The sequence below is a fragment of the Corvus kubaryi genome, unplaced genomic scaffold (assembly GCF_017639235.1).
Source record: "Corvus kubaryi isolate FWS band 111438036 unplaced genomic scaffold, C.kubaryi_AGA036_p1.0 37284, whole genome shotgun sequence".
NCBI classification, from domain to species: domain Eukaryota; kingdom Metazoa; phylum Chordata; class Aves; order Passeriformes; family Corvidae; genus Corvus; species Corvus kubaryi.
Window position 1 is genome coordinate 7,256,425 of NW_024581088.1, and position 22,996 is coordinate 7,279,420.

The 22,996-nt window shown below is 41.3% G+C and overlaps 1 protein-coding gene across 2 annotated transcripts; it reads right to left on the minus strand.

Moving 5' to 3' along the window:
• Nucleotides 1-665: 665 nt before the first annotated feature.
• SLC6A4 (solute carrier family 6 member 4) lies at nucleotides 666-21,842 on the minus strand. Of its 2 annotated transcripts, XM_042026262.1 has the most exons (15): nucleotides 21,479-21,842; nucleotides 14,832-15,043; nucleotides 14,023-14,624; nucleotides 13,178-13,312; nucleotides 12,345-12,564; nucleotides 11,810-11,948; nucleotides 11,299-11,433; nucleotides 9,510-9,613; nucleotides 8,674-8,801; nucleotides 8,229-8,341; nucleotides 7,391-7,522; nucleotides 6,282-6,381; nucleotides 5,824-5,924; nucleotides 4,306-4,473; nucleotides 666-3,593 (listed from the first exon to the last, which is right to left on the minus strand). In XM_042026262.1, the coding sequence occupies exons 3-15, from the start codon at nucleotides 14,477-14,479 to the stop codon at nucleotides 3,519-3,521; spliced, it is 2,007 nt and encodes a 668-aa protein (XP_041882196.1). In that variant the 5' UTR covers nucleotides 14,480-14,624; nucleotides 14,832-15,043; nucleotides 21,479-21,842; the 3' UTR covers nucleotides 666-3,518. The 2 variants fall into 2 exon arrangements, with proteins under 2 accessions (XP_041882196.1, XP_041882195.1); XM_042026261.1 differs by lacking the exon at nucleotides 14,832-15,043.
• Between the last annotated feature and the right edge of the window lie 1,154 nt (nucleotides 21,843-22,996).

The window sequence follows — 22,996 nt, forward strand, 5'->3', positions numbered from 1 at the left end:
ACTGCATCTTTTTTGCATGGAATAAGGCAGATGAGTCTGTTTACATGTATCACAGTTGTATCTGCTTGTTAAGTGATATTTTAGATTTGTCAGTCTTCTGTTCAAAGGTTCATATTCAAGAATAAAAATTACCTTCAAACTAGGTAAGTAGGATGTCTGACAGTGGTCATAGCTTTTAGAATACATTTTCAGCACTTTAAAAATTGTTTCTTTGACTTTGTTTTGTGTTAAGTTTATCACTTTTATGCTAGAGTAAGGTGAACTTACATATCAAAAAAAATGTTTTGAGATTGGTGTTTCCCTAATTATTTGTTCAGCAGACTTAAAAATGTGAGTAAAATTAAATGCAAATGCTGCCACTTTACAAAGGCTTGGAATGAGTTTTATATGTCAGCTAATCAAGTAATTAAGCACATACTTCAGTGTGGAGCAGTTTGGTTTTGCTGTTCTGTGTAAACAAGTGTAATGAGCTCTGGTTCTTCTGTTGGAATGGAATGAGTGAGTGTTTAGCAGTGGGCCAGGGTTCAAACACTGAAGGAAATCCTCTGCTTTTTGTCAGAGGCCTTGTTGACATCATAAACTGGACTAGATATTCTGCTTTTCCTTAGAATTGAGATTTTGATCTTTGCTCTTCCCAGAAGAGAGAGGCACAAGAGACATCTGCATATGGTTTATGAATATTAAATTTATTACAATAACAGTTTACAGTACAAGGCACATACTGATGACTTACAATCAGCTTGCAACACTTGTAACTAAACAGCTGCATAAATTAATACGGGTGCATCATGTACAAGTTGGAGGGAATGCTTTGTTCTGTACAGCTAAAACTCCAGTTTAATTCTCTTTAAAAGGCAAAGATGGTCCTAATTTACGAGTTTCATTACTTCCTTTTCACTGTGCAGAACAGAGGGTAGGAGATCCTTGTGATAGATGAGTGAAAGGTGAGGTGAATGGAAGGAATTTTTTTGCCTCAAAACACTTTGTAACTGCAGTGCAGCTCATTTGGTATCAATATAAGTAGTTTTTATACAAAACCAGTGTTTAAAGTATGGCTACTTGCTGAGCTACCTGATAAATATTGGTTACTTTACATGTTTTCACATGGGTATATAAAAGAAAAAAAAAAAAATTGTATAAATAAATTAAGTCAGTTTCTCACTATTTCAACCACTCAGCTAAATAGAAATACTAAAAAATGAGTGTAGCATAATAAGATACTCAAACCAGTACACCATGTAACAAAAATGTAATGAGGACTAAACTGCCTTTAAAGTTCAGCACTTACAGAATGAAAACATGGATGTATTTTATCTTTGTGTTATTCAGGAAAAGAAAAGCCTTTTAAATCTACATTGCTTTTTGTATCTGCAAATAATTCTAAGAATTTTCATCCTCTCTCAGTATCTTGAGATTCAAAGCATGTTGTCATCATGTTCCAGCTATTGCAGGGCTTGTTTGTATCAGGGCTTCCTGGCTGATTTAATTCACTAGAAAATGTGACATTTCTTGAGGAGTCTCTCTGAAACCTCCCAGAGAGGCAATATCTGTCCTGTGTCAGTGTCTTAAAAATGACAAATTTTTTTTGTTAGCTGAACACCTGTCTGAAGAGGGAAGAAATTGGGTAGGGTTTTCTCCTTTATTTCCCACACTTCGCTGTTGGAAACAGCAAATACCTCATTTATCTTACATTGACATTTCATGTGTATTTTTTCAGTTAATGAACTCAGAAAATTTAATTTTTAGAAGTAGTTTTCAAATACACTTGAGGCATGAGCTACAAAACTATTTCTCATGAGGAACCGTCCAGTAAGACAGGTTTATTATGTTTTTCTAGTGGCAATTAAAGAACATATTCCCTTTCTAAATATAGTTCAGGAGTCTGTAGTTCTCAAAGAACACTCCTTGTCCCTCTTAAGTTATTTCCTTATTGGAAGTTGGGCTTGAAACTTAAACTCAAAAGTCATTAGCCAGAGTGGAAGAGGAAGTGGAAGAGACCTTTCTCCAGGTACACATAAGGGGAAAACTTTGGCAGAGGTGATGAAAATATTTTCAGAAGGCAAACACAGCATCCCTGCTCTCCTCTCACCTGGCAAGTTCTTCATACCCAGGTAAACTCCAATGGGTTCCTTAATGCCCCCTGCTCTGGGTGCACAGGGAACCTTGGCAAGTTTAGCAAAGGGATACAAAAGAGACTTTTATCCTCTATTTTATTTTACTTTCATCATAATCTATGTGTCGGAATAAAAATACAACGCAGGTTTGTGCATGAATGATGCCTGCTTGGGTTTATCTGCACTTCCAGTGCAGCAGAACTTGTGTCCTCCAAGGGACAGGGCAGGTGCAGCCAGGCTGAAGGGCAGCTGCATTTGGGGAGCACGTGTGAAGAGCTTAGTATGGAGTTAATTGGTGTGCCAGTGCCTTGAAATTTAATATAAATTGTTCTGATGAGAATCAGTCCTGCTGAATTCTGCTCAACTTATTCCTAAGAAAAAAAATTCCTCTCCTTTTCTTCTTCAGCTTGAAAACCCAATGCAGTCACATTATAATATGAGGAGGAAAAACCCACAGGCTCCAGCAAATTTTAGGTGTGAAATTAACTGTAAAAAAAAAAAAAGTGAAGTGAAGCAGAGAAACAGAACTTTAAGATTCCACTTTTTGGCATGAGAACTCAAAAAGATTCATTGTTGGTCTGTAGTTTCTTTAGGTCTGCCAGGACAATGATTGGTTATGGAAACAGTTCAGTAAGTGCTGGCAACTTGAGTGCTTGTCAAGTTAACTCATGATGAGTTTTTGTGGCTCGAGTGGATCTAAAGGAAAGTGAAGCCTAAAACATCACAAAAAATGCTTTTGCAGTATTTTTAATGCAACAAACAGTAGAAATTGTTACCACTTACAAAACAGAGGAAATGAAAAGAGGGCCAATGCTACCAGCTGTGTGTGCTGGTGTGTGCAGAGCTGTGCTGCTTAGCATTTTTCCTCTCCCTCTGTCTACTCCACCACAAACCTAGGGAACTTTCTACTTTTGTTTTCCTAGTTTATAAACCCCTGCGTTACTCGAGTAATGTATGGCTATCAGAAATATTTGTGCATTTTCCCATGTAGTTGAAGCAATTAGAGAACCTTAGAAGCGAATACGACATTGCCCGGTACGAACGATCACACGGAGGGAGATACGGGAGCACTGCCACGCACTGGGGGTCTACACCTAATCCTGCCGTGCCTTGCTCGTCCTGGAGGGGCTGCTGCAGGCACTCGGTGCCACTCCTGGAGCAGGGATGTTCCCTCGTGTTCCAGAGTGAGTGCTCAGTTCAACCTGCTTGGAAGTGCACAGTAGATTTCATTGAATTGCTTGAATAAATTGCTTGGAGGCATCACCTTTCTGAGTGTTGTCAGTGGTGCAGCCTCTGTGGAAAACTCCGTTTGTTGTCTCAGCTGGGAAGGTGATTCTTTGCGGGGAGAGGGTGGGGAAAGTGGCATTTTGTGCTCCTCTTCCCTCCCCCCAGAACCAGGTTAGCTTATACTGTGTTCATGCGGATGTCTCCAAAGGGAATTTCTGTAGCTGTTTCTGGAGTAATGCTTTTCAGAATACGCTGTTGGAAAGAAATAATTATTAGAAATTGATTCATTTTAGAGGTAGTACATAACATGACAGCCATTTAGAAAGAGATTTATAATAAAATATGACTTGACTTTGACTTGCACCTCTTGAACTACTTAAGAATGTTTCAGGCCTGTGTTAGCACTATGAAGATGTGAAGTGCTATAGAAGTACACAGGAGGTTTTTAAAAATTACTTGTAGCATAATTGGAATCAAAGCTTGGCAGATGTCATATTAATGCTTTAGGACTTTGCAGTTTACTTGGATACCCTAAGCCAACTAAACGTATTATTTATGAACTGGTATTTATTTGAACTTAAAAGAAATCCCAGTATTGTCGTTACAGATTTATGGCAGAGAAATCTTACTAAATGTGGGAGAGAAAAACAAGCTTTTCTTACAGATACACCTCAGGAAACCAGCCTTCCACTGCCTCGTTTGCTTGACTGAGGGATTTTGAGTGTCTGGGGTGAATTTTAGGAAGACTCTCAAGTTCAGCAGAGCTTAAAAAATTACTTGATATAACATTTTATAAGAATTTGTCAGCGGCCTCAGTAAGAACTGGGGAGATTTGTGAGAATGGGTAGAAGACAATTCAGCAAGCCAGAACAGCCAAGTCCCAGGAAAAAAATCTACTCATAATATTTTTAGGAATCACCTCCTTCCTAACAGTCAAACAGAAGCAACAGAGCATCAAGGATACCTCCTTAAGTGTCCCTGGGGTGATGACCAACCGATAGACCATGTAGATGGGAATGAAGATGATGGAGGAGGTTCCTATGCAGTAACCCACGACTGTGGTCCAGTAGGGATAATCATAATCAAAAAGCCTCAGCTCAGGAGGGTTGGACAGAAAGCTGCACGTGACGAACTGAAAGAGAAAAAGGGGAAAGTGTGAATACGTGGATTTTGATGGCACACACTTTGGGGAGCTCTGTTTTCCAGTGTAGCATTGAAATAAGTAGAAAACGAGTAGGACTCAAGATTAAAAATATGTTGACACTGAAAAAATCCCAAATTACATTAGCTTTAAAACAAAAAATCAACAACAAATCAGAAAACAAAGACCAAAAGGATGCTTCGATATTCTGCACACTGCACTGCTCTCTGTCAGAACAGGAAAAGGAAAAAAATGTCATCTTGGTTACTGCTGTTGGATCATTTTCCTGAGCATATCATTCATGGCTGAGAAATTTCTTAGGAAGCAACAAATACTTTCAGTTGAATATCACAGGAAAAATATTTGTGACTGTCCTTGGAAGGATTTCTGACTTTTTTCCAGAGTGTCATCAGAAGCTCAGGATTACCAGCAAAAGTTCCGTACAGAAATGACATCCTACATCCTGAGCTTCCCTTATTTTAGGTTAGTTTTCACAGGGAATACAAATAGCTCTGCCTGGTAACCACATCCCCAGAGCTGTGTGCCTCTCTGTTTATTTTGCTGGTTTAGGATCACAAAGAGGACAGAAGTATAAAAATTACTGTGCTGTGACATTTTTATTTATAGACTTCTCTTTCTAAGGTAATAAAATGAAAGTCTGTTGATTATGCCTTGATCATTACAAGTGCTTTGAATTCACTCTGTAGGTCTTAAATCTACATTCTGTGCTTCATAAACTCCATCTTGACCTGCTCTGCTCCCACTAAGGCCAATCAGAATAAAAGGTAGCGTGAACTCGTTTTGAATCAGGAAATGAACACTTTATGTTCAAATGGTATTAATAACACTGCCAAGCCAAACATTGGGACATATTTCCAAATCTGAATTATAGATTTATAATGGTTGTAATTAACTGCTGTAAATTTTAAGTGGAATATTCTAAAATTGTCTGTCAGCAGTTGCTGAGGCAGTATATTTCCTTATCTTGGTTTTCCTCCTCTGACAGTACGTTTCATCAGCTTTTATTGCTTCATTTTGCTGAGGTAAACATAAAGCAACAAAATAAAGTAAATTTGTTTAGCAGAGGGTGGGGGGGAGTTATTCAGAACCCAGACTTATTCAGCTAACTCTACAAAAATTCTTAAAACTGTGATTTAGTAACAAGATCTTGCAGCATTGTATTGGGTTTTTCACTAATTGAGCCTTTTTGGTTTAACAAAAATTGTTACTAAAGTACTTCACAAGGGAATTCTGGAATTAAGCTTTTAGAAGTCTAAGGAGCTGCATTGTTCAGTGGTTATTTTCTTGTGCTGGAAAGAAAAAGCTCTAAAGAAAACTCACCAGAAGGAAGAGGGGACTAATTGCAACCCAGCAAACTCGCCAGTACCAGCCTGGGGCAGAGCCCAGCATTTCTTTCACATCATTGCAAAACTGGGTGATGCCTGTGGAGACAAGTGGGAGGAGAGGGATGACAGCAGATCTAAGTTTTTCTTAAGTAGATGCTCAACACTAGAGCAAGTAAATTCAGAATCTATCACAGAAGACCATTTTGTTCCTGTAACTCTTAATTTTATTAAATCCTTAATTATTCTGAATTGTACCTCCTGTTACTTTTAGATGTCTGTGTACTTCTATCAGAGAGCAATTAATACTAAATCTCACTGGTTTAGTTATCAGTGAATTTGTAAAAAGCTTTTGTAAAATTTTTTCTGGAGACATGGGTGATCTTGTCTGCAGAAACTGAGGCAGTGCAGAGCTGCAGGAGCTCAGGAGTTTGGGTCAGGGGTGTTTGGATGTACCATAGAACCAGGACACAGCCACTGCCTCCAGGAACACGACGGTCAGGACAGCTGGACCAGTGGCGTATTCTTCAAACAGCTTCACCACATACGCTCCTCCCTGGAAAAGAGATCAAACTGTCAAGTGTCCCAAGGATCCAGTGATGGGAATCCTGCCCTTCTGCTGGTTGGTACTGCCTTTGGCTGGAGCAGAGCATTCACAAGTGGGAAATTCACCCAGTTCTGTCACTCTGTTTCTGCCAGGGAAATCCTGGTGAGCTGCTCACTCTCTGTGGACATCGCTCACCTGGGGGGCTGCCATGCACAGAAGCTAAAATCTGCTGGCACTTCTGGCTGGATTTTAGTGAACAAATGGGATTTTACATGATGGCTTTTTGCATGCCCTCTTCTTTCTTCAACAGGAATCATAGCTACCGAACAGGAAATAAAGTGTTACTTTGCTTTCTTTCTATTTGGGATCTAGAACCATGAAGGAGGAGACCTCTTGCAGAGGAACTCAGCATCCTTGTACAGCAAACACTTCACATGAGAAGGAAATTACACATAAATGAACAAGTGGAGCAAAACATGGCAGGAAAGCTAAATATTTCTTTCCTTTTCCATTATGAACACTGATTCAAAAATTGTTTGTCATGAGAATGAAATCCACCAGCCCCACAGGAACTATTTGGTGTGACTAATGATGATTTCTGCCTTGAAACAATGAGGAAGATCCAGGAAATCCATTACTAGAATTTTTTTTTTAAAATTCAAAAACATTTTAAACATTGTGAAGATTATAATAATTATCCATGTTATTTTTAAACATGGAGCTTTTTGGAACAAGAAGTAAACCACATAAGAAATGTGGCTGGTTGTCTGCTGACTGATGAGCAGCATCATTTGTGATGTGTAGCACATCATGAGTTGCAGTAGGATCATTTTGCAGCATGTTTCCTAGTAAGATACTCTTCACATTTATTCCAAGTAATAGGTATCTAATACATAAAGAAAACAGGCTGGAGATTCAGTCTGGTTTCTTGAAACTCTCTTCAAAAATTTCTGCCCTCCAAGGTGTCATTGGCAGGAAACTGCCAGTGAGGGAGGCTGAGGGTGGGTGAAATACTCACAAATGTCAGGGTTGCCAGTGACCCCAAAAAGCAAACGATGGTCAGACCAAGGACAAACAATTCCCTGCGTTTGCCCCAGACATGCGGAAATTCATCCAGGACTCCAGTAATCACTCCCTCTAGTCCTGCAAACTGAAAAGCGTGGAAAAATCACTGGCAAATAGAGGTTACCTGCTTAAAATTATGTTTCAGCATTACAGCATTGAAACACTGGTGCTTTGTTCTGCTGTAGAGTTTGGTGTGGGGTTTTTTAGACAAGTCTTTCCTCATAACTTTTTAAAACCCTTTAGGGATTTAGTGTTCAAGTATTTGTGGGAATGCAGTGTCATCCAAAGAGAGTCCTGTGCTACAGGCACCAGAATGTGGAGAAGTGGGAGGAGGTTCAGTAGGACTAAGACTGTGGAATCAGCTGAGTTCAGCCCTGATGGAAGGAGCTGATTCTCCACCTGTAAAATCAGACTCACATGACAGTATTTTAGTATATCTCCAGTTCCCACCTTTTAAATCCAATTTGTGTGAAAAAACTCCAGATTTTCATAATTGCTTTATAAGTTTACAAGCAAGAAAGGAGCCTGGAAGGCTGCATTCAACCAGGAGTGTGTGAATCAAGTGCTTTGCTTGTATTTCAGGGTCTTATTGTCACAGTATGACAGTGACAAATCATTTGATTGTATTTAAACCTGTTTAGATAAAACTTGGAGCAACAGTTGCTGTCTTACAGAAGGCACCTGGAGCTGCTGCAAACCCCTCAGTGCCAGTGCAGTGTTTGTAATTCTGTTTCTGTGGTGTCTGAGGGGTTCAGGCTGTACCCTGAGGATCCCCCATGCTGGCTACTCACCGTGCTGTCTAACCCCAGCGTGAGCAGCATCAGGAAGAAGATGATGGCAAAGAAGGTGGAAGCAGGCATGTTTGCAATGGCCTCTGCGTACGTGATGAAGAGCAGGCTGGGTCCTGCATCAGAGAGTTGGGGTCATTGTTAGCCAGTACTGCTGAGGGAAGGACAGGCTGGTGCACGGTGTCTCCCAGGGGAAAACTTCTTCCCCCAGGCTGTTTTGCCACGAGCAGTTACCACCACATTTGTGAAGCTGCAATCTGACTTTTGTACATGGTATTTATGCACTAATTTTTTAGCTGTACTGTATAACAGCACCCTTATAAAGTCAGTATCCTGAATAATATACTAAATATGTCTCATAATTTGAGCTGCTCTCAATCTAGAAGTTAATATACAAATATATTCTACCTTAGAAGCAGTTTGAGATGTGCATAAAACGTTAACCTACCAGTGTCTTTGGCAACCTCTGACACATCCTCGTTCCTCATCTCAGCCATGTATCCCAGCACGGTGAAGATCACAAATCCAGACACAAAGCTGGTCAAGCAGTTCACAGTGCTGGTGACCAAAGCATCTCTGCAACAGAAGACCTAACTCACATCAGGGAATCTACATCTGCTAGAGAGGATTTACAGCCTCTTGGTCTACAGTCTGGACAGACTCCTAGAAAAACTAGGGGAATACAGGAAAAAAACAAGCAGCAGATTTGAAAGAAAGAGGGAAAAACCCAACAACCCGTGACTACTTTTTCTTCACAAATCCATACAGATGCTGTAACATCAGTCTGACACTGGATTGAAAGCTGGCTGTATCCTGGTGTTTTAAAAGAATAGGAATTACTACATGAATATTAAAGAATTGAGAATTTCATTTACAAGTTAGAAATGTAATTTTTTTAAGGTAACAAGGAAGCAACTATAAATTGCCTTTCTGCTCAAGACTATGAAATCATTTCCCAAGTGACTACTGAGATTAAAGAATTACAATGTGATGGTTTGGCAGGGATTTAGTCCATTTTGTTGTAGCAGGTTTCTACACCTTAGACCTCTTGCTATACTTGGTAAAAATTACCTTACTTTAAGGTAGGGAACCAAGGAGAAATGCTTTAGATTGCAGGTTCTTGCAGCAAGGATTTCTGTTCTGTTACACTTCTGTCTGATTTCTATGTACACAGGTTTGATAATTCAGTGCCCTTCATCAGTACAGTACCCTGTTTCTTTTTCATAAATACCCACAGTTGCATTTTTCAACTCGATTTTACTTATAGAATAAGGTAGAACTCACTGGTAGCAGTTGTTGTGGAATTTGTTGTAGCTGGCATAAGCCAACAGGACCCCAAAACCTGGTCCCAGGGAGAAAAAAATCTGAGCTGCTGCATCCACCCAAACCTGAAAAATATTGAAGGCCAAGAAAAAATGACGTGAAACTGATTGAATGAGTTTGGCATATTCAGAATATCACTTAGGTTTACAAAGGGGTGTTTCACTGCTCTGCCTATGTCCCAGTCCTGCTCTAACAGACACTCTGTTAAGAGAGATGTTGAAATATGAATGTTTATTGTAGATCTGTTGTGGCTGTTGCACTTCTGACAGCATCTTAGATTAAGTCAGTGAATTGCCTGTAATCAGTTCAACACAAGTTTTGCAGTGTATAGAGAACTTTCTATCCATGATTTTGCAGCCTTCCAAGTCTTCTTCCAAACTCTGTGTGCTGTGGAATAGTCCTGTGTTTGGCAATGTGTCCTCCAGGCTGTGTCGACTTTTTCTAGATTTATGGAAATACATTTGACAGTGTGGATGCAGTTCTGGTTCTTGGGGCTCAATTCAGCTTTGTTGTAGCTGTGACAGATGCAAGTGTGATGATCTTGTTATGAAAAGCGTGTTGTACTTGAAAAGTGGCACAGCCCTAATGAGTAATGTTCTAAAGTACAATATCAGCTCTCTTTCTGAAGGTGAAAGTCCTCATTCATTTATTCTCTTCTGATTGAAACATAGAGTTCATTACAACTCATTTCTAATATTCTCTCCCATCGTGTGAGGCCATCCTGTATCATCCAGACAGAGCTCTGTCATCACCCAGCACACAGATTGCAATCTGCTGTCCTCACTCCAGATACATCCAATACAATATCAATGCCCTTTATTGCTTTTGCAGAAGATGTGGTTCCTTATTGGAGATGCTGCTTTATCAGACTGGTGTCTTTTCATTTCCTCTTCATTCAAAACTCTCCATATCAGCTGGGCAGCAGCAGACTTGCAAACATTGGAATTTTTTAATCTTTGTGTTTGTAGTATTTATTGCTTTGGGGTTTTTCCATCACCCTCCTCACCAGACACTTTCACAGGCAGTGAAGTGAGCACAGCCTTGAGCCTGATGGATTGCTTGTCACCCACAGAGTTCAAGGCTGGATCAGATACTGGAGGGCCTAGGGTTTGTTGGTTAGGTCAGTTTGTCCTCATTCCTCCTTTCCTTTCAAATTTTGGTGGTGTATGCAGGCCTGACTGATTTATTCCTCCTCCACAGGCACTTACATGAGTTACTGAGTCAGGGTTTAGTTGGTGTCCATGGTCTCATCTGCCAAAGCTTGTTACAGGATGGAGATAGAAGTTTCTGCTCCAGTAACCTGCACTATTTAAATAGGGGCAGCTGTGGACACTGTAGGTCTGTACTGGTTCCCTTAAGCCAAAAAACTGCAGCTCCACTACTTGTTAGGGTTTAATAAATTCAGTTTGCTCAGTGTGACTCACTTCATTGCAGTGTAGGAGCGCTCAAAGCTTCTCACTCAGTGCCAGCCTGGTCACCGTTTTCCTGGTGGAAGAGTGTTTGGTCGCTTGTTTTCTTCTAATCACATCACTCATTCTGTTCAACCACTGAATGGGAAGTCTGCCTTTAGTTCAAGCTAAATTGAGGGTGGACTCTAATCTTTAAAATTCTTTATAATCATGGAAAGAGCATGGAGTCAGGCTTTTAAGTCCATGCTAAGACATCTGTTCAGTCATGCTCTATGTACCTGTGCAGATACACACATGGATAGGCTGAAAGCAAATCTCTACTCTTCTATAAAGTTTTTTACCTCAGTGGCCAGGAGTTTCTGCCAGTCAGGTTTCAAGTAGTAGAGGACACCTCTCCAAGCCCCAGGCAAAGTTGCACCTCTCACTAGCAGGATGAAGAGGATGATGTAAGGGAACGTGGCAGTCACCCAAACCACCTGTGAGGGAACATGGTGAGAGAGCATTTACCGTGGGTAGAAAGTTAACAGGGATAATAAGAATTAGTTAATCATATTATATCTCTTAGCATTTATAGCATCTTCACGTGAGCTTCTCTGCAGGTCTCTGAACAGGCAGTTTGCATATTTGTCCCTTTTCCTTGGCAGGGTTGTTCCTGCCCAGAGAACAGTGGTGTCACTTATTTTTGTCTTTTATTGCTTGGATAAGAGTAGCAATCACTGTACAACAAATACATCAGCCCATAATCCCTGTCATGAAAACAACCTGAGATAATCCCCTGACATTTAATTGGCTCAGGTAGAACTGCCTCTAGACTGCACTGTACCAAGATGATGTGTCTTGCTTTTACATCACCTTGCCTGATGTTTTGACCCCTTTCCAGATGCTGAAGTACACAATGGTGAAGATTAACAGCAAGCAGAGGGTCAGTTGCCAGCTAATGCCCCCCAGGTCATCCAGTCCATCAGACCTGTGCACCTGCAGAACCTGGCGGCTGCAAGAGGAAAGAAGAACACAGCAGAGATAATTTTTTAACAAATGCTTACATTAAATGTGCATTTAACTGTCCCATACTGTGGTCTGAGCATTACAAGGAATCCTGAGGCCTTGATCAGCAGCCTTCAAAGTCATGACATTTTGGATTCATTTTATTTTAATTAAAAGTTTGATATTAACAGCATACCAGTGATGATAAGTGACAGCAGACAGCGACTGGAAAGCTCCCAAAATGCAGAGCAGCCCCCATACACACTAAGCTCATACCCCCTACAAGAACTCAGTGATTTGAAGAGGGTACCATCAACAATCAGCCCTGCTGCCCTCTGAAGAAAAGCTTGCTGGTGTTCCAGCAGTCTGGCTAACACCATCATCCTCACTTACATGCACTTACGTATAAAATTCTTCTGCAGGAGAGATGGAGTGCAGGGACCAGCTGACGTTGTCCTTGCTGAAGTAGTTGGTGCAGTTTCCTGTGTTCCAGGGATTTGTGCAGCTGGTCCAGGGCAGCTCCGCCGTGAAGGAGGAGATGAGGTAGTAAAAAGCCCAAGCCATGATGGTGTTGTAGTAGGAGGCTACGTAAAGATCTATGATACAGATGGCAAAGCCAATTCCTGGAGAGGCAGGAAATAATTGCATTCAGACAGTGTAAGTTTTAGACCAAAAAACAAAAGGAATTGGTTATCACATCAAGTACCATTAGTAACTGTCTAAGGCAGCTCTGCAGGAGGAACGCACACCCTCCCAAGTGTTTACAACAATGGCATTTCTTGTGGCTTCAGAAATACTCTGATTCCAGCAAAGCATCCTTAATCAAAACAGAACATGGTTATAAAGGGGGCTTTTCCCTGTGTTCCTAAATTTCTGCCATCTAGAAATAGTCACCTTGCAGTCTCAGTAAATAAAAACACAAGACCAGAGCTATAACACTGGGAACAAGAGATACTTGTACAACACTGGGATATAGAACAGTTCCTTTTATTTTTTGTTTTTAGACTTGGTCAGCTTCTATCTAATCCATTTGAGTTGCATCCTGTATGTGTATACAAGAGTACACACACACGTGCAGGTGTAGATGGAGTTTTAGGAAAGCTTTCTTCATAAAGCCAAAATCTTGTGTAGAACAAGCCTTACTTGGCTTTATGAGATTTTCTTTTTTCCCCACGAAATGTCACCTTTATAGGAATATTTTCCAGTTATTCAGAAAATTCCATTTCCCTTTGTTACCTTTGAATATAGGACATATTTTTCTCCAAATGGAAATACACCCGTTCCTGTGGTACTGTCCTAGTGCTAATTCCATATAGAAGAGAGGAATCCCTCCAAAGATGGCCATGATTGTGTAAGGAATGAGGAATGCTCCTGCAAGAGAGAAGGCAGATGATTGTAACTCTTCATAGACTTCGCTTCCAACAGCAGTCCATAAACAAGAGTTCCTTCTATCCCACAGGGAAAATGCATATCCCCTCCCTAGCCAGCACACCACTGAATTATTGTGGGATTTCTCATAAGAGTAACTACTTATCAGTGAGAACAAGAAGCAACACTCAGGCCAAACTTCTCACATTTCTGTGACACAGGATTCACCAAGACTCCACTGGCTGCAGTAGGTACAGCTGTGAGATGGGCTACAGGTAAAATAATTAATTTCTCCAGTAAAATGCCTTTGTTACATCAGAGAGACAAAAGTCCTTTCCAAGATCTCCTTGATTAGATTTTAGATTTATACTTTGGCCCTTATGTCAGTAAGTCAAAGGGCTAGCCTTCCTCAGAAGTCAGTTTAGACATGTTGGTTTATCAGATTTTAAAACACTCCTTGAGAAAGGGATTGAGTCGTTTGTGTTGGAGTGTGGGTCTGCACCTACTTGGCTCTCGGCTTCTGGTTGTGCTGAGATTTTTAAATCTTCCTAAATAACTTTTCTGTCATTATCTTATCCCAATATTTAGGTTTTTCAGTAAATAATTTCTCCCTGGTCATGTGTTACACATGATATTTTAAAAGCCACTAAATCATCCATTTATAAACCAAGAAATTCAGCATTAAGGAACAATGAACAGGACTGAGCACTGACCTCCTCCATTTTGATAACAGATATAAGGAAATCTCCACACATTTCCCAGATCCACTGCATATCCAATGACAGAGAGAAGAAAGTCAATTTTTTTACTCCAGGTCTCTCTGTCCTCCAGCTCCATCAGCTGCTGCTGAGCTTCGGCCCCGCAGGTGGTGGATGTGGTGGTTGTGGTGGTGGTGGTGGCTGCTGGGGCCGTGCCCTGGGCATCCTCCATCTCTCCATTGCAGGGAACGGAGCTCTGAACCCCTGAATAACCATTTGAGATCTGAGCTGCCTCCCCCTTATCTCCCTGGCTGGGGTGGACTTTGTTGCCATCCTCCACCAGCCGTAGGGCAGATTTAGGGTTCCTGACCACAAGTCCGTTCTCTTTACAATCATCTCCTTTGCTACAGTCTGAGAAATCTTTCTTGGAAGTCAGGGGCTCTGTCTCATTCCTTGTGGCCTTTTTTTCCATTTTTGCTGAGATTTGTTCTGGTCACTTGCAGACAGGCAGCACCACAGGGTCCCCTCGTGGTTTGTCTTCCCACACCTCTATTCCCAGCACTTTTAGAATTCCTCTTCCATACTTAAATCCATCAGACTGAAGGCACAAGCACCATCTAAGAAGTGAAAAAGAGTTGAAAATCCATTACAGACTTTACTGGTGCTGGTAACTTTCAAGTTACAGTCAGCAGATTCTGAGATTAAAATACAGAGGTAATTAACCATCACAGCATGCAATGTGAATCATGGAGCAGATAATCTGGGATTTTGTCCAGAGAAAGGCAGGAAGAAATCATCCTCTTTGACAGCAGAACCTGGTGTACCTTGATTACATCGTCTCAGGAGGATCTGCTGGGCTTTGTGCATTGCTGGACACCTCACACACAGTCACAGTCCTGCTGTCTTCTGGTGTCACCTTCTCCCTCTGAACACTGTTGGACTCCCAGTTTGCAAACTGAAGCAGAGTTTAGTGTGACTTTTATTTTCATTTTCCTAAGTTCATCCTGTGACTCATCCACTCATCGTGTGGCAATTTCTAGATTGACCCGGTATGGAGGGAAAAGAATTCATTAAACAAATATGAGACAACCATGGGTGTAAAAATTACATTTCATGACCACCTTTCTTCAGAAATCCCACAGTGTCTGCTCTGTTTAGCAGCAGATGTAGAAGGCTTAAATGAAACTTCAGAAAAGTATTTAAATCTCAGTGGTTTTGCATCAGCTAACTGTTGAGGCTCAGTCAACACTAATAACAAGAAGAAGAGATCATAAAGTTCAGTTTGATTCTTTTGATTAAGAACTAATATGTGAGTCTAGAGGACAAAACTCGTCTGAGTCCCTGGGCAAATAAAAGCATCTTCCATTCTGTTTGGATCTGCTGACACTGTGGTTCCAGCCCTGGGAAGGGTGGTGGGCACTACTCTTGTGCTCCTACCCACTGCCAGCAAAAAACCCAGGCACTGGGAGGATCCCTGGCTTCTCTGCCCTCTTCATGTGTGCTAAAAACAGAATCCAAGGGAATAAACCATCCTGAAATAAAGTATAACACAATTAACTTTTCCTGCAGAACAAAGAGAGAGAGTTGTGATTCTGTGAGCAGGTTATGTTTTGATTTCTGCTGATTTGTTCACATAATGTAAACACCCAGCTGCCTTTACCCAACAAAACCTTGGAACAGGAGCTGATCCCCTGTGCTGTAAATTCCCCAGGGCAGTAACCCTGCTTTATTGCTAGCAAAGAGTCACACAATCTACACTGTGCCACCACAGATTAAATTATTTCAATTACATCTAATTTTTCCTTTTCAAAACATTTTATCACAGTATAACTGTCATTGTCACATCCTAGCAGAAAAAATAAGCATTATTTCACTTTTAACTGCAGGAAAAACTAAAGCAGGGAAGGAAGATTATTTGTTTATTTCTAGAATTTGCTGATTATCAGAGCTATTAAAACTCAAGTTTTTCCCAGCTTTCCACCTTTTGCAAGGATAGTTTGTTAAACCTCCTCTTAACATTTCTCAGTGCAAGCAGAAAGAGAAGGAAAATTATTTAGCTGCAGAGTGAACAGGAGGATGGTCTTGAGATAAAAGTCACTCGAAGATGTTATTTATAACCTTCAGAAACCTTTAGTTCTCCAGGCTTACATTCTGTCTCTACCCAAAGAATCTCCTTTCCATCATACAGCAAGCAGTGCATCATTAATGTGAATTCTTACAAGAGCAGGTGCTTTGCTGCCGTTAATTAATCCACAAAGACTGAAACATCTTCAGAGCTCCAGAGAAAAACACCAGGGCAAAGAACAGGAGGTTCTGTTTTACCTGCAGGACTATAAAATCTGAACGTCTTTGGAGTCCAAAACCTTCCAAATGTCCCAAAGGAGGTTATGGAGATGGAAACAGCCCTGGTGGCCACATAGAAATCCAAGGAAAGGCCACAGCCAATCCTCCCCTTGTATGGTAAATACCAGGTGGGAGTATGGAAAAGTAACCTGAGCCCTTCTGGACTTTACCCCTCTCACTCATAAATGGGAACACAGTAAAGGATGTTGATTTAACTGCATTATCTCATGGGACTGACTTTTCCATACCTGAGGCTTAAACTCTCACTGTGTTTGTAAAACACTTTTAATTCTGCACATTTTTCAGTGCTTTCTTTACTGAGGGGAGGTCAACGATTTTTGTTAATTTCCAAGATCTGTGACAACCAGGATTGTTGTCTATCCAGACCTAAGCTCCTCCTCCTGGAGACTACAGGGGAAAAAAATACCACATTATTTGAACTATTTCTGTAGAATTTTCAGTAGTTCAAGCCTCATATATGCAAAATTACATGTGAATTTTCAGGGGCTTCAGCTGAAAGTTGAACAATTTCTTTCTGAAAAAGGAATTACAGCTCATCAGCTGTCCTGGGAAGTCTCTGGAGTGATGGAGTTCACGGCTACCCAGTGGAGTTCACAGGGGCATAGTTGGCACATGAAAACAGAACAGTTTCAGATAATCTCATCACACTGTAAAATTTGTGGGAGAATGTACTTTTTTCTTTGCTTTGCTACAAATCAAGGAGAAAAAAAAATACTTGAAGGCACTGTGACCACTACAAAGAGTGTAAAGAGCTGCAGAGAGAGCTCTTGGGGTTGGGAAATATGCTCAGACACCAGGGAAGACATCCAGGGGATAATGACCCCAAGAGTGAAAGATTTTGCCCACCTCAGCCTCCCCTTCTTCTCTGCACAGATCCCTAATTCAGGTGCTTGAATGATGACAGCAATGATTCCAGAAATAAGAGTTTATAACCTGTTTTCAATCTGAGCTGCCACAAAGGTTGCTGTTACATAACTGCACCTTGGCTCCTTATCACCCCCTAATTAGCTGCAGGAAAAAAAGAGGAGATAGAAAAGGGAAGAAGACAGAGCTCTGTGCTTTCGTTTCCTTTTGATCTGTGTTTGGTAGACGTGACTTTGCTCCCCTGGGAGGCCCTGGTGCCTCTGCAGCAGCCCTGGGCAGAGGTTGTTCTGCAGGGCAGCTCCGTCCAGGAGCACGTGGAAGGTGCCAGCCCTGGGAATGTCACCCTCCCTGTGCAAAGGGTGACTAAAGAGGAGTGACCCTGGGGCACGCAGCATGTCCTCCACAGCTATTCCAGCTTTGTTGGAAACACTGGGATGCATAATTGAGGACATGTGTTTCCACACGCTGGGCTGCAGCCACCAACGCAGTTCACATCGGCCAAACATTAATTAAATTATATTTATTTATCTCCCACACTGAGCTGAACTTGAACCAACACTGTGGATGTAAAATCCCTGCATATTCCTTGATGCATAAATCCGGCTCTTTCACGTCTACCAGAGCAATCCTCGAGGAGCATCCCTGGCCTGGGGCCCGGTTCCTCCTGCTCAGCTGAGGGAGCATCCCCAGTTTATTTCTGGAGGCTCGCAGTGACCTCTCGTGGCAGTGCGGGAATCCCTCCCCTTTCATGCTCTGCCACAGAGCAAACAAGTCTTTCCAGCACCTCAACAAAGTGATTTTCCTGCTCTCGGCACTTTTAAAAGGAAGAATTGACTTTTAATGTGTCTGGGAGAGTAAAGCAATCGGGTTGAGGTGCAGCAAAGAGCAGATGCTTCAAGGGAGGCAGATCTCGAGTCACCGGGAGGTTGCTGTGTTTGAGGTGGGGCTGCGGTGCCTTCCCCAGCACTCGCCCACCCCCTGTGCCTCCCATTTTAACTCTCTCAGTCGCAAATGTTGTTAATTTCTATATATTTCACGTCACACAAATGGTGTTCTTATTTCTCGTGCTAATTTTATGAAAGCGGAGAAGCAGCACTCGCTGGGCCACAGCTGCATTCCTGCAGGAAAACTCAGGTCCCACCTTCCCTCCCACTATTCCTCCATCCTCCTGCTTCCATCCCTTCACATGCAGGCACTCACAGGGAATTGAAACACTTTGAACCTCAAGACAAAGAGTCAGCCCAGGGTGTTGGCAAACAGAACCAAACACTGGGATGATTCCTGTTGTTAACTTGACCTAAATCTCACGTTTATCACAAAGAATTTAAGATGGTTAAGGTTACAGCTGCCTGACTCACATGACACCCTGCAGTTCACACAGGCAGTTGTGCGTAAATGGAAGGAGTCCAAGGATGTTACTTTTATCTCAAATATCAAGCAAGAAGCTTGTATGACAAGATAGGAATCATTCACCCCAGGCAGGAGAGGGCTGTGCTGTTTGCTTGGACCTGTTCTCACCTCTGAGCCACAAATGAGCCAGAGAGGCTTCGTGTTTTTCCTGAGTTTGCACAGTTCAGGAGCAACACTTAAATCAAAGTATTACAGAATAGATGTCCCCATACTGTGAGATCTTGTTAAAAAACAAACTTTTGAGCCAATTAAATTGCATTGCTCTCAATTATGATGAATTTTACCTGCTGTGTGTCATACACGAGTCATATTTAGTTTCCTAATGCAAAAAAAAAATAGTGCTTTTTGATGTTGAATGTGTTCACTTTTATTGATTTCATTAAAAAATGATTACCTAGGATGTCCTTTCCTATTAGCTCATTAGCAAGTGCGACAGTTTGTATTTCAGATTTCAAAACCTGATATTCATAAATACTTGGGAGCCACAGAATTGGGGCATTAGGTGTAAAGCAGATCTAAGCTGATATCCAGACCATCCCTCCACAACATAAAATTGATTTATTTGGGGGATTTTTTTAGAAATTCTTTTCTAGTTGAAGAGAATCAAAATTGAATTTTGATAAAGAGTGAACAAAACCCACTGAAATTAATGGTCCAGTGAATTGTAACAGGTTTGATCCCAGTGCCAGTGATTTTAAATGTTACTCAGTTGGGTACTTTGGCACAGTGCTGTAACCTGGGAGTATTTTAGAGGAAACTTGCAGCATGAAGGTGACAAAATGGACCCTTTATGTGAATATCTGCAGGGCTCCAAGGGCTCCCTCACATTCCTGCTAAAGCAGAGTGAACTCAGCAAGTTGTGCTGGTGAGACAATGGCCCTGGGAGAGTAAAGAGCTGCTTCCCAAAGAGTGGCACAAGGAGAGGTTAACTCCTGTATTCCCAGATAAGGCTAAACGTAGGTAAGATGGGAACAGAATGCTTCTGACAGCAGCAGATTTGGGGAAATACAAACCTGCACTGGGAGTTTTATGTCACAATCTTGTCCCTGTTTCAGTCTGAAATTAAAAAGTCCTCAGGAAAGAGAGAGTCTTACCTTTAAAATTCTGTTGAGAAGACAGACACTGTACTGTAGTGGGAATGCTGCCAAACTGGTGTCAGTCATTTAAAGAACAGGGAGGAGGGGAACTGCATTTTTTTGGCTTGAGAGTGTCTGTGTGTAGTGCAAGGAAACAGATAAGCTTGGAGGGAATGATACTGCTTTTGTATTCTTCCTCAAATTATTTACATAAACTTGAAGGAAGAGTCATAACACAGCAAACATCACTAAATAAATCCATCCCTTAGTAACAGATGATGTTTCTCTGAAGGAGATTCGTTAATGGCTATCTCCAAATTACAGCTCTTAATTTGGGCTCCAAGTTCTACTCAAATTCTTTACGAAACATTTATCCCACAGGCAGGGTTCATTGGGTTCTCTCAGTTCTATAAGATACAGAGCTGCAAACACACAGGTTGGGAAAAGAGTTCAAACATGAGCATCAGGAAGGAGATCAGGACACAGAATTAATATTTCTTTAGGCTTTGCTAACTAATGAAAACTCATCAGTTTGTATTTCCATGGAGGAAAGCAGGAAAGAACACAGTGCACATTTCCATGTGTGGGAATAAATTAGGGGGGTTATTAAATTCCAGTTTGGGGACAGTTTTTCTTAATTTAACCATCTGAAATTCATCACACTCTGTCCAATTAGAAAATGGTCACAACAGTCACTTGCTATGTGAGAAGTTTGCAAAATATTATCCCAAAAAATTATGGTTAATTCACCATCAAAATCACCAGAAGATGCAGCCCAAGTGTTTGAGCCCTTCCCTGGTAAATGTCTGACAACCCACATTAAAAAATACCACAACATTTTCAAGAATCCAAATCCATTAAATGCCTGATCCCTTTTCCCCCAGGCTTTCTTAACATATCAAAACATGTTTTCCTTGCCTATTTATATATTTAGTTGCATTGCATTCCTTAATTAAACTCCATATTTCTTAGCAAACTAACCCAGCAAACCGGTTGGTTTCAGTAAACGTGATTGACTATAAATACATAGGACATGCTCTTCAGATTTATTACTTGCAATAAATCTGTCCCATTGAGTTCAATAATTTACTGTGCTGGAACCATTTACCTTTTAAAATATAAATTAATATGGTTAATAAAGCTCACTACACCCTTTCAAAATAAATAACAGCTTAAATTGCCTATTTTTTCTTCTTTTTTCCTTTGGATTCTGCTGCTTTCCTTCATTTTGCCTTGTAGTTTAATGCTTTTTTGTAAGCTTCAGATAACTTTACATCGGTAATGCAGTTATGTGGACTGCCAAAACTCTTAAGTTTAGATTGTCAGAACATGTTCTGCTACAGGCATTTGACTCCCAACATTCATAACTGCTGGACAAGTGCCATGACAGAGCATGTAGCAACAGAAAAGAAATAAAAGACACTAAAAGTTTTAAAAACCCAAGGAAAACTAAAACTAAAATCAGGGTATCTTCTTTGCCCCCAAAGCTTTGTTAGATGCACAATGTTTTAAAAATTGTCAAAGACCTTAAAGCTGATTTAAAAACAAACAAAACCTAGAGTACAGATTTTAGCCTGTCATTAGTATTTCAGATTTTATAACCGAAGTGGAAAGAGACAACGAGGAGGGAAAGTTAATGAAACTCCAGTGTCTGCTGCTGCAGGGGGTCAGCTCTGAGGAGCAGCTGTCTCTGAGTCTGTCTGAATTTCATGGAAGTACTTCAGACATCGCTGTGTAAGGACAAAATTATAAAGTACCTGTGTTTGGGGTCGGTCCGAAGCGCTGCCCTTGGAGAGATCCAAGCTCGAGTCCCCTTCACCCACATTTACTTCAGCCTGGGCAGCTCAGCCTGTGGGCAACTCAGCATCCTGGGGAGGTTTTTGTACACCAGTCCCCCTCACATGGTCTGATTTCCAGATAATCTGCTGCCAAAGAGCTCTTTAAGAATTTTTGCGTCACTTTAGTCAAATAAACTTTATGTTTCACCAGGGCTGCAGCTCAGTTTTCCTCCTAGAGGTGGGTGGCTACATTTGCCTGCTCTGATCGGGCGAGCAGGATCCAATGAAGGCAGAGGCAGAAGGAAGGGAAGCTTTCCTGGTAAGGGACAGCTTTGCTGGGTGTTGTTACAGCTCTAAATAACAGGATGGGGATGAGGATGGACACAACAAAGTTTTGAGGGAGTCAGTGAATTACACATTTATAGGTCTGCAGATTACAGGAGGATAGGAAGGACTGGGATATTATCACAATAAAAGGGCTTGAAAACAGTCATTTCTTTTCAATAATGTTGAATAGTTGCATTATTTTAATAAAGAAATAAGGTTTCGTTTTGTTTTAAAGCTTGAAGCACAAATTCTTTACAAGTGTTTTGCTTCCTCAATAAGCTCAACAAGTAATTTCCTTTCTTCCTACCACTACTCCAAATACCTCACTCCACTTCTGACACGTTTTTTTCTCCAGTGTTTTTCATCCAGGATTTCTTCATTCCTGCACTTCACGATTTTATAAAAAGTCATAAATCACAGGTCAATGCTGTAGTTTAGGTGGCAGATTTAGGGGGGAAAAAAGGTGGAAAAGCAGAATAGGGACAAGTAAGAGTAGCTGATTGTTCGAGCAGCAGCAGCTTTGCTGGAAGCAGTTGCCGGTTTACAGAGACTTCTTCCAAATAATTGCAAAGAAAATAAACTGAAAACCGAAGAGCCGTAATTTGCACTTTCCTTTGCTGTCCCTGGTCCCTGACAGAGCCACAGCTGGGCAGGGCGAGGCACCTGCACCATCTCAAGGAGAGCTCAGGCATTGCAGTTACACACGCGAGGGACACGTACTAAAATCAGGTTTGTTTGCCATTAACTCCCCTGGGCACGGCGTTAAGGCTGTTTTGTCAAACGGAGCTTTTTCCTTCACTTGCTTTAGGAATCCGTGGATCTTTTAGTGCAAATAGCAATATCTGCCTCCTGTCTGCAGTGCTGGATTTCCCTCCTGTGTCCTGCTTTCCAAAATAATCAGGATTGGCTATGCCAACCTCCACTTCACTGCCGACAGGAAAACCCCCAGCAGTTTGTGTCCTTGCATGTAATATTCCTCCACAACCTTCCCTCTGTTTCATCCTATTCCAGAAGGTTTGCAGGGACAGGTTCTGCCATGCCTCACTCACAAAACCTTTCTGGAGGTCAAAGCACAGTGTTTTAGTGTGTAAATATCCAGCTGCAGGTCAGACCCTGGGCTCTGGAGAGCAGGATTTTTTTCTTTCCTGGGAGGATGGAGGGCACAAGGAT

Coding starts and splice junctions, on each gene's coding strand:
- SLC6A4 (XM_042026261.1), bottom strand. CDS start 14,479: ATGGAAAAAAAGGCCACAAGGAATGAGACAGAGCCCCTGACTTCCAAG. Junction 6,382..7,390: donor CACTGGCAACCCTGACATTT/GTGAGTATTTCA, acceptor TCTCTTTTCCAG/GGAGGAGCGTATGTGGTGAA. Junction 3,594..4,305: donor CCCCAGGGACACTTAAGGAG/GTATCCTTGATG, acceptor TCTTTCCAACAG/CGTATTCTGAAAAGCATTAC.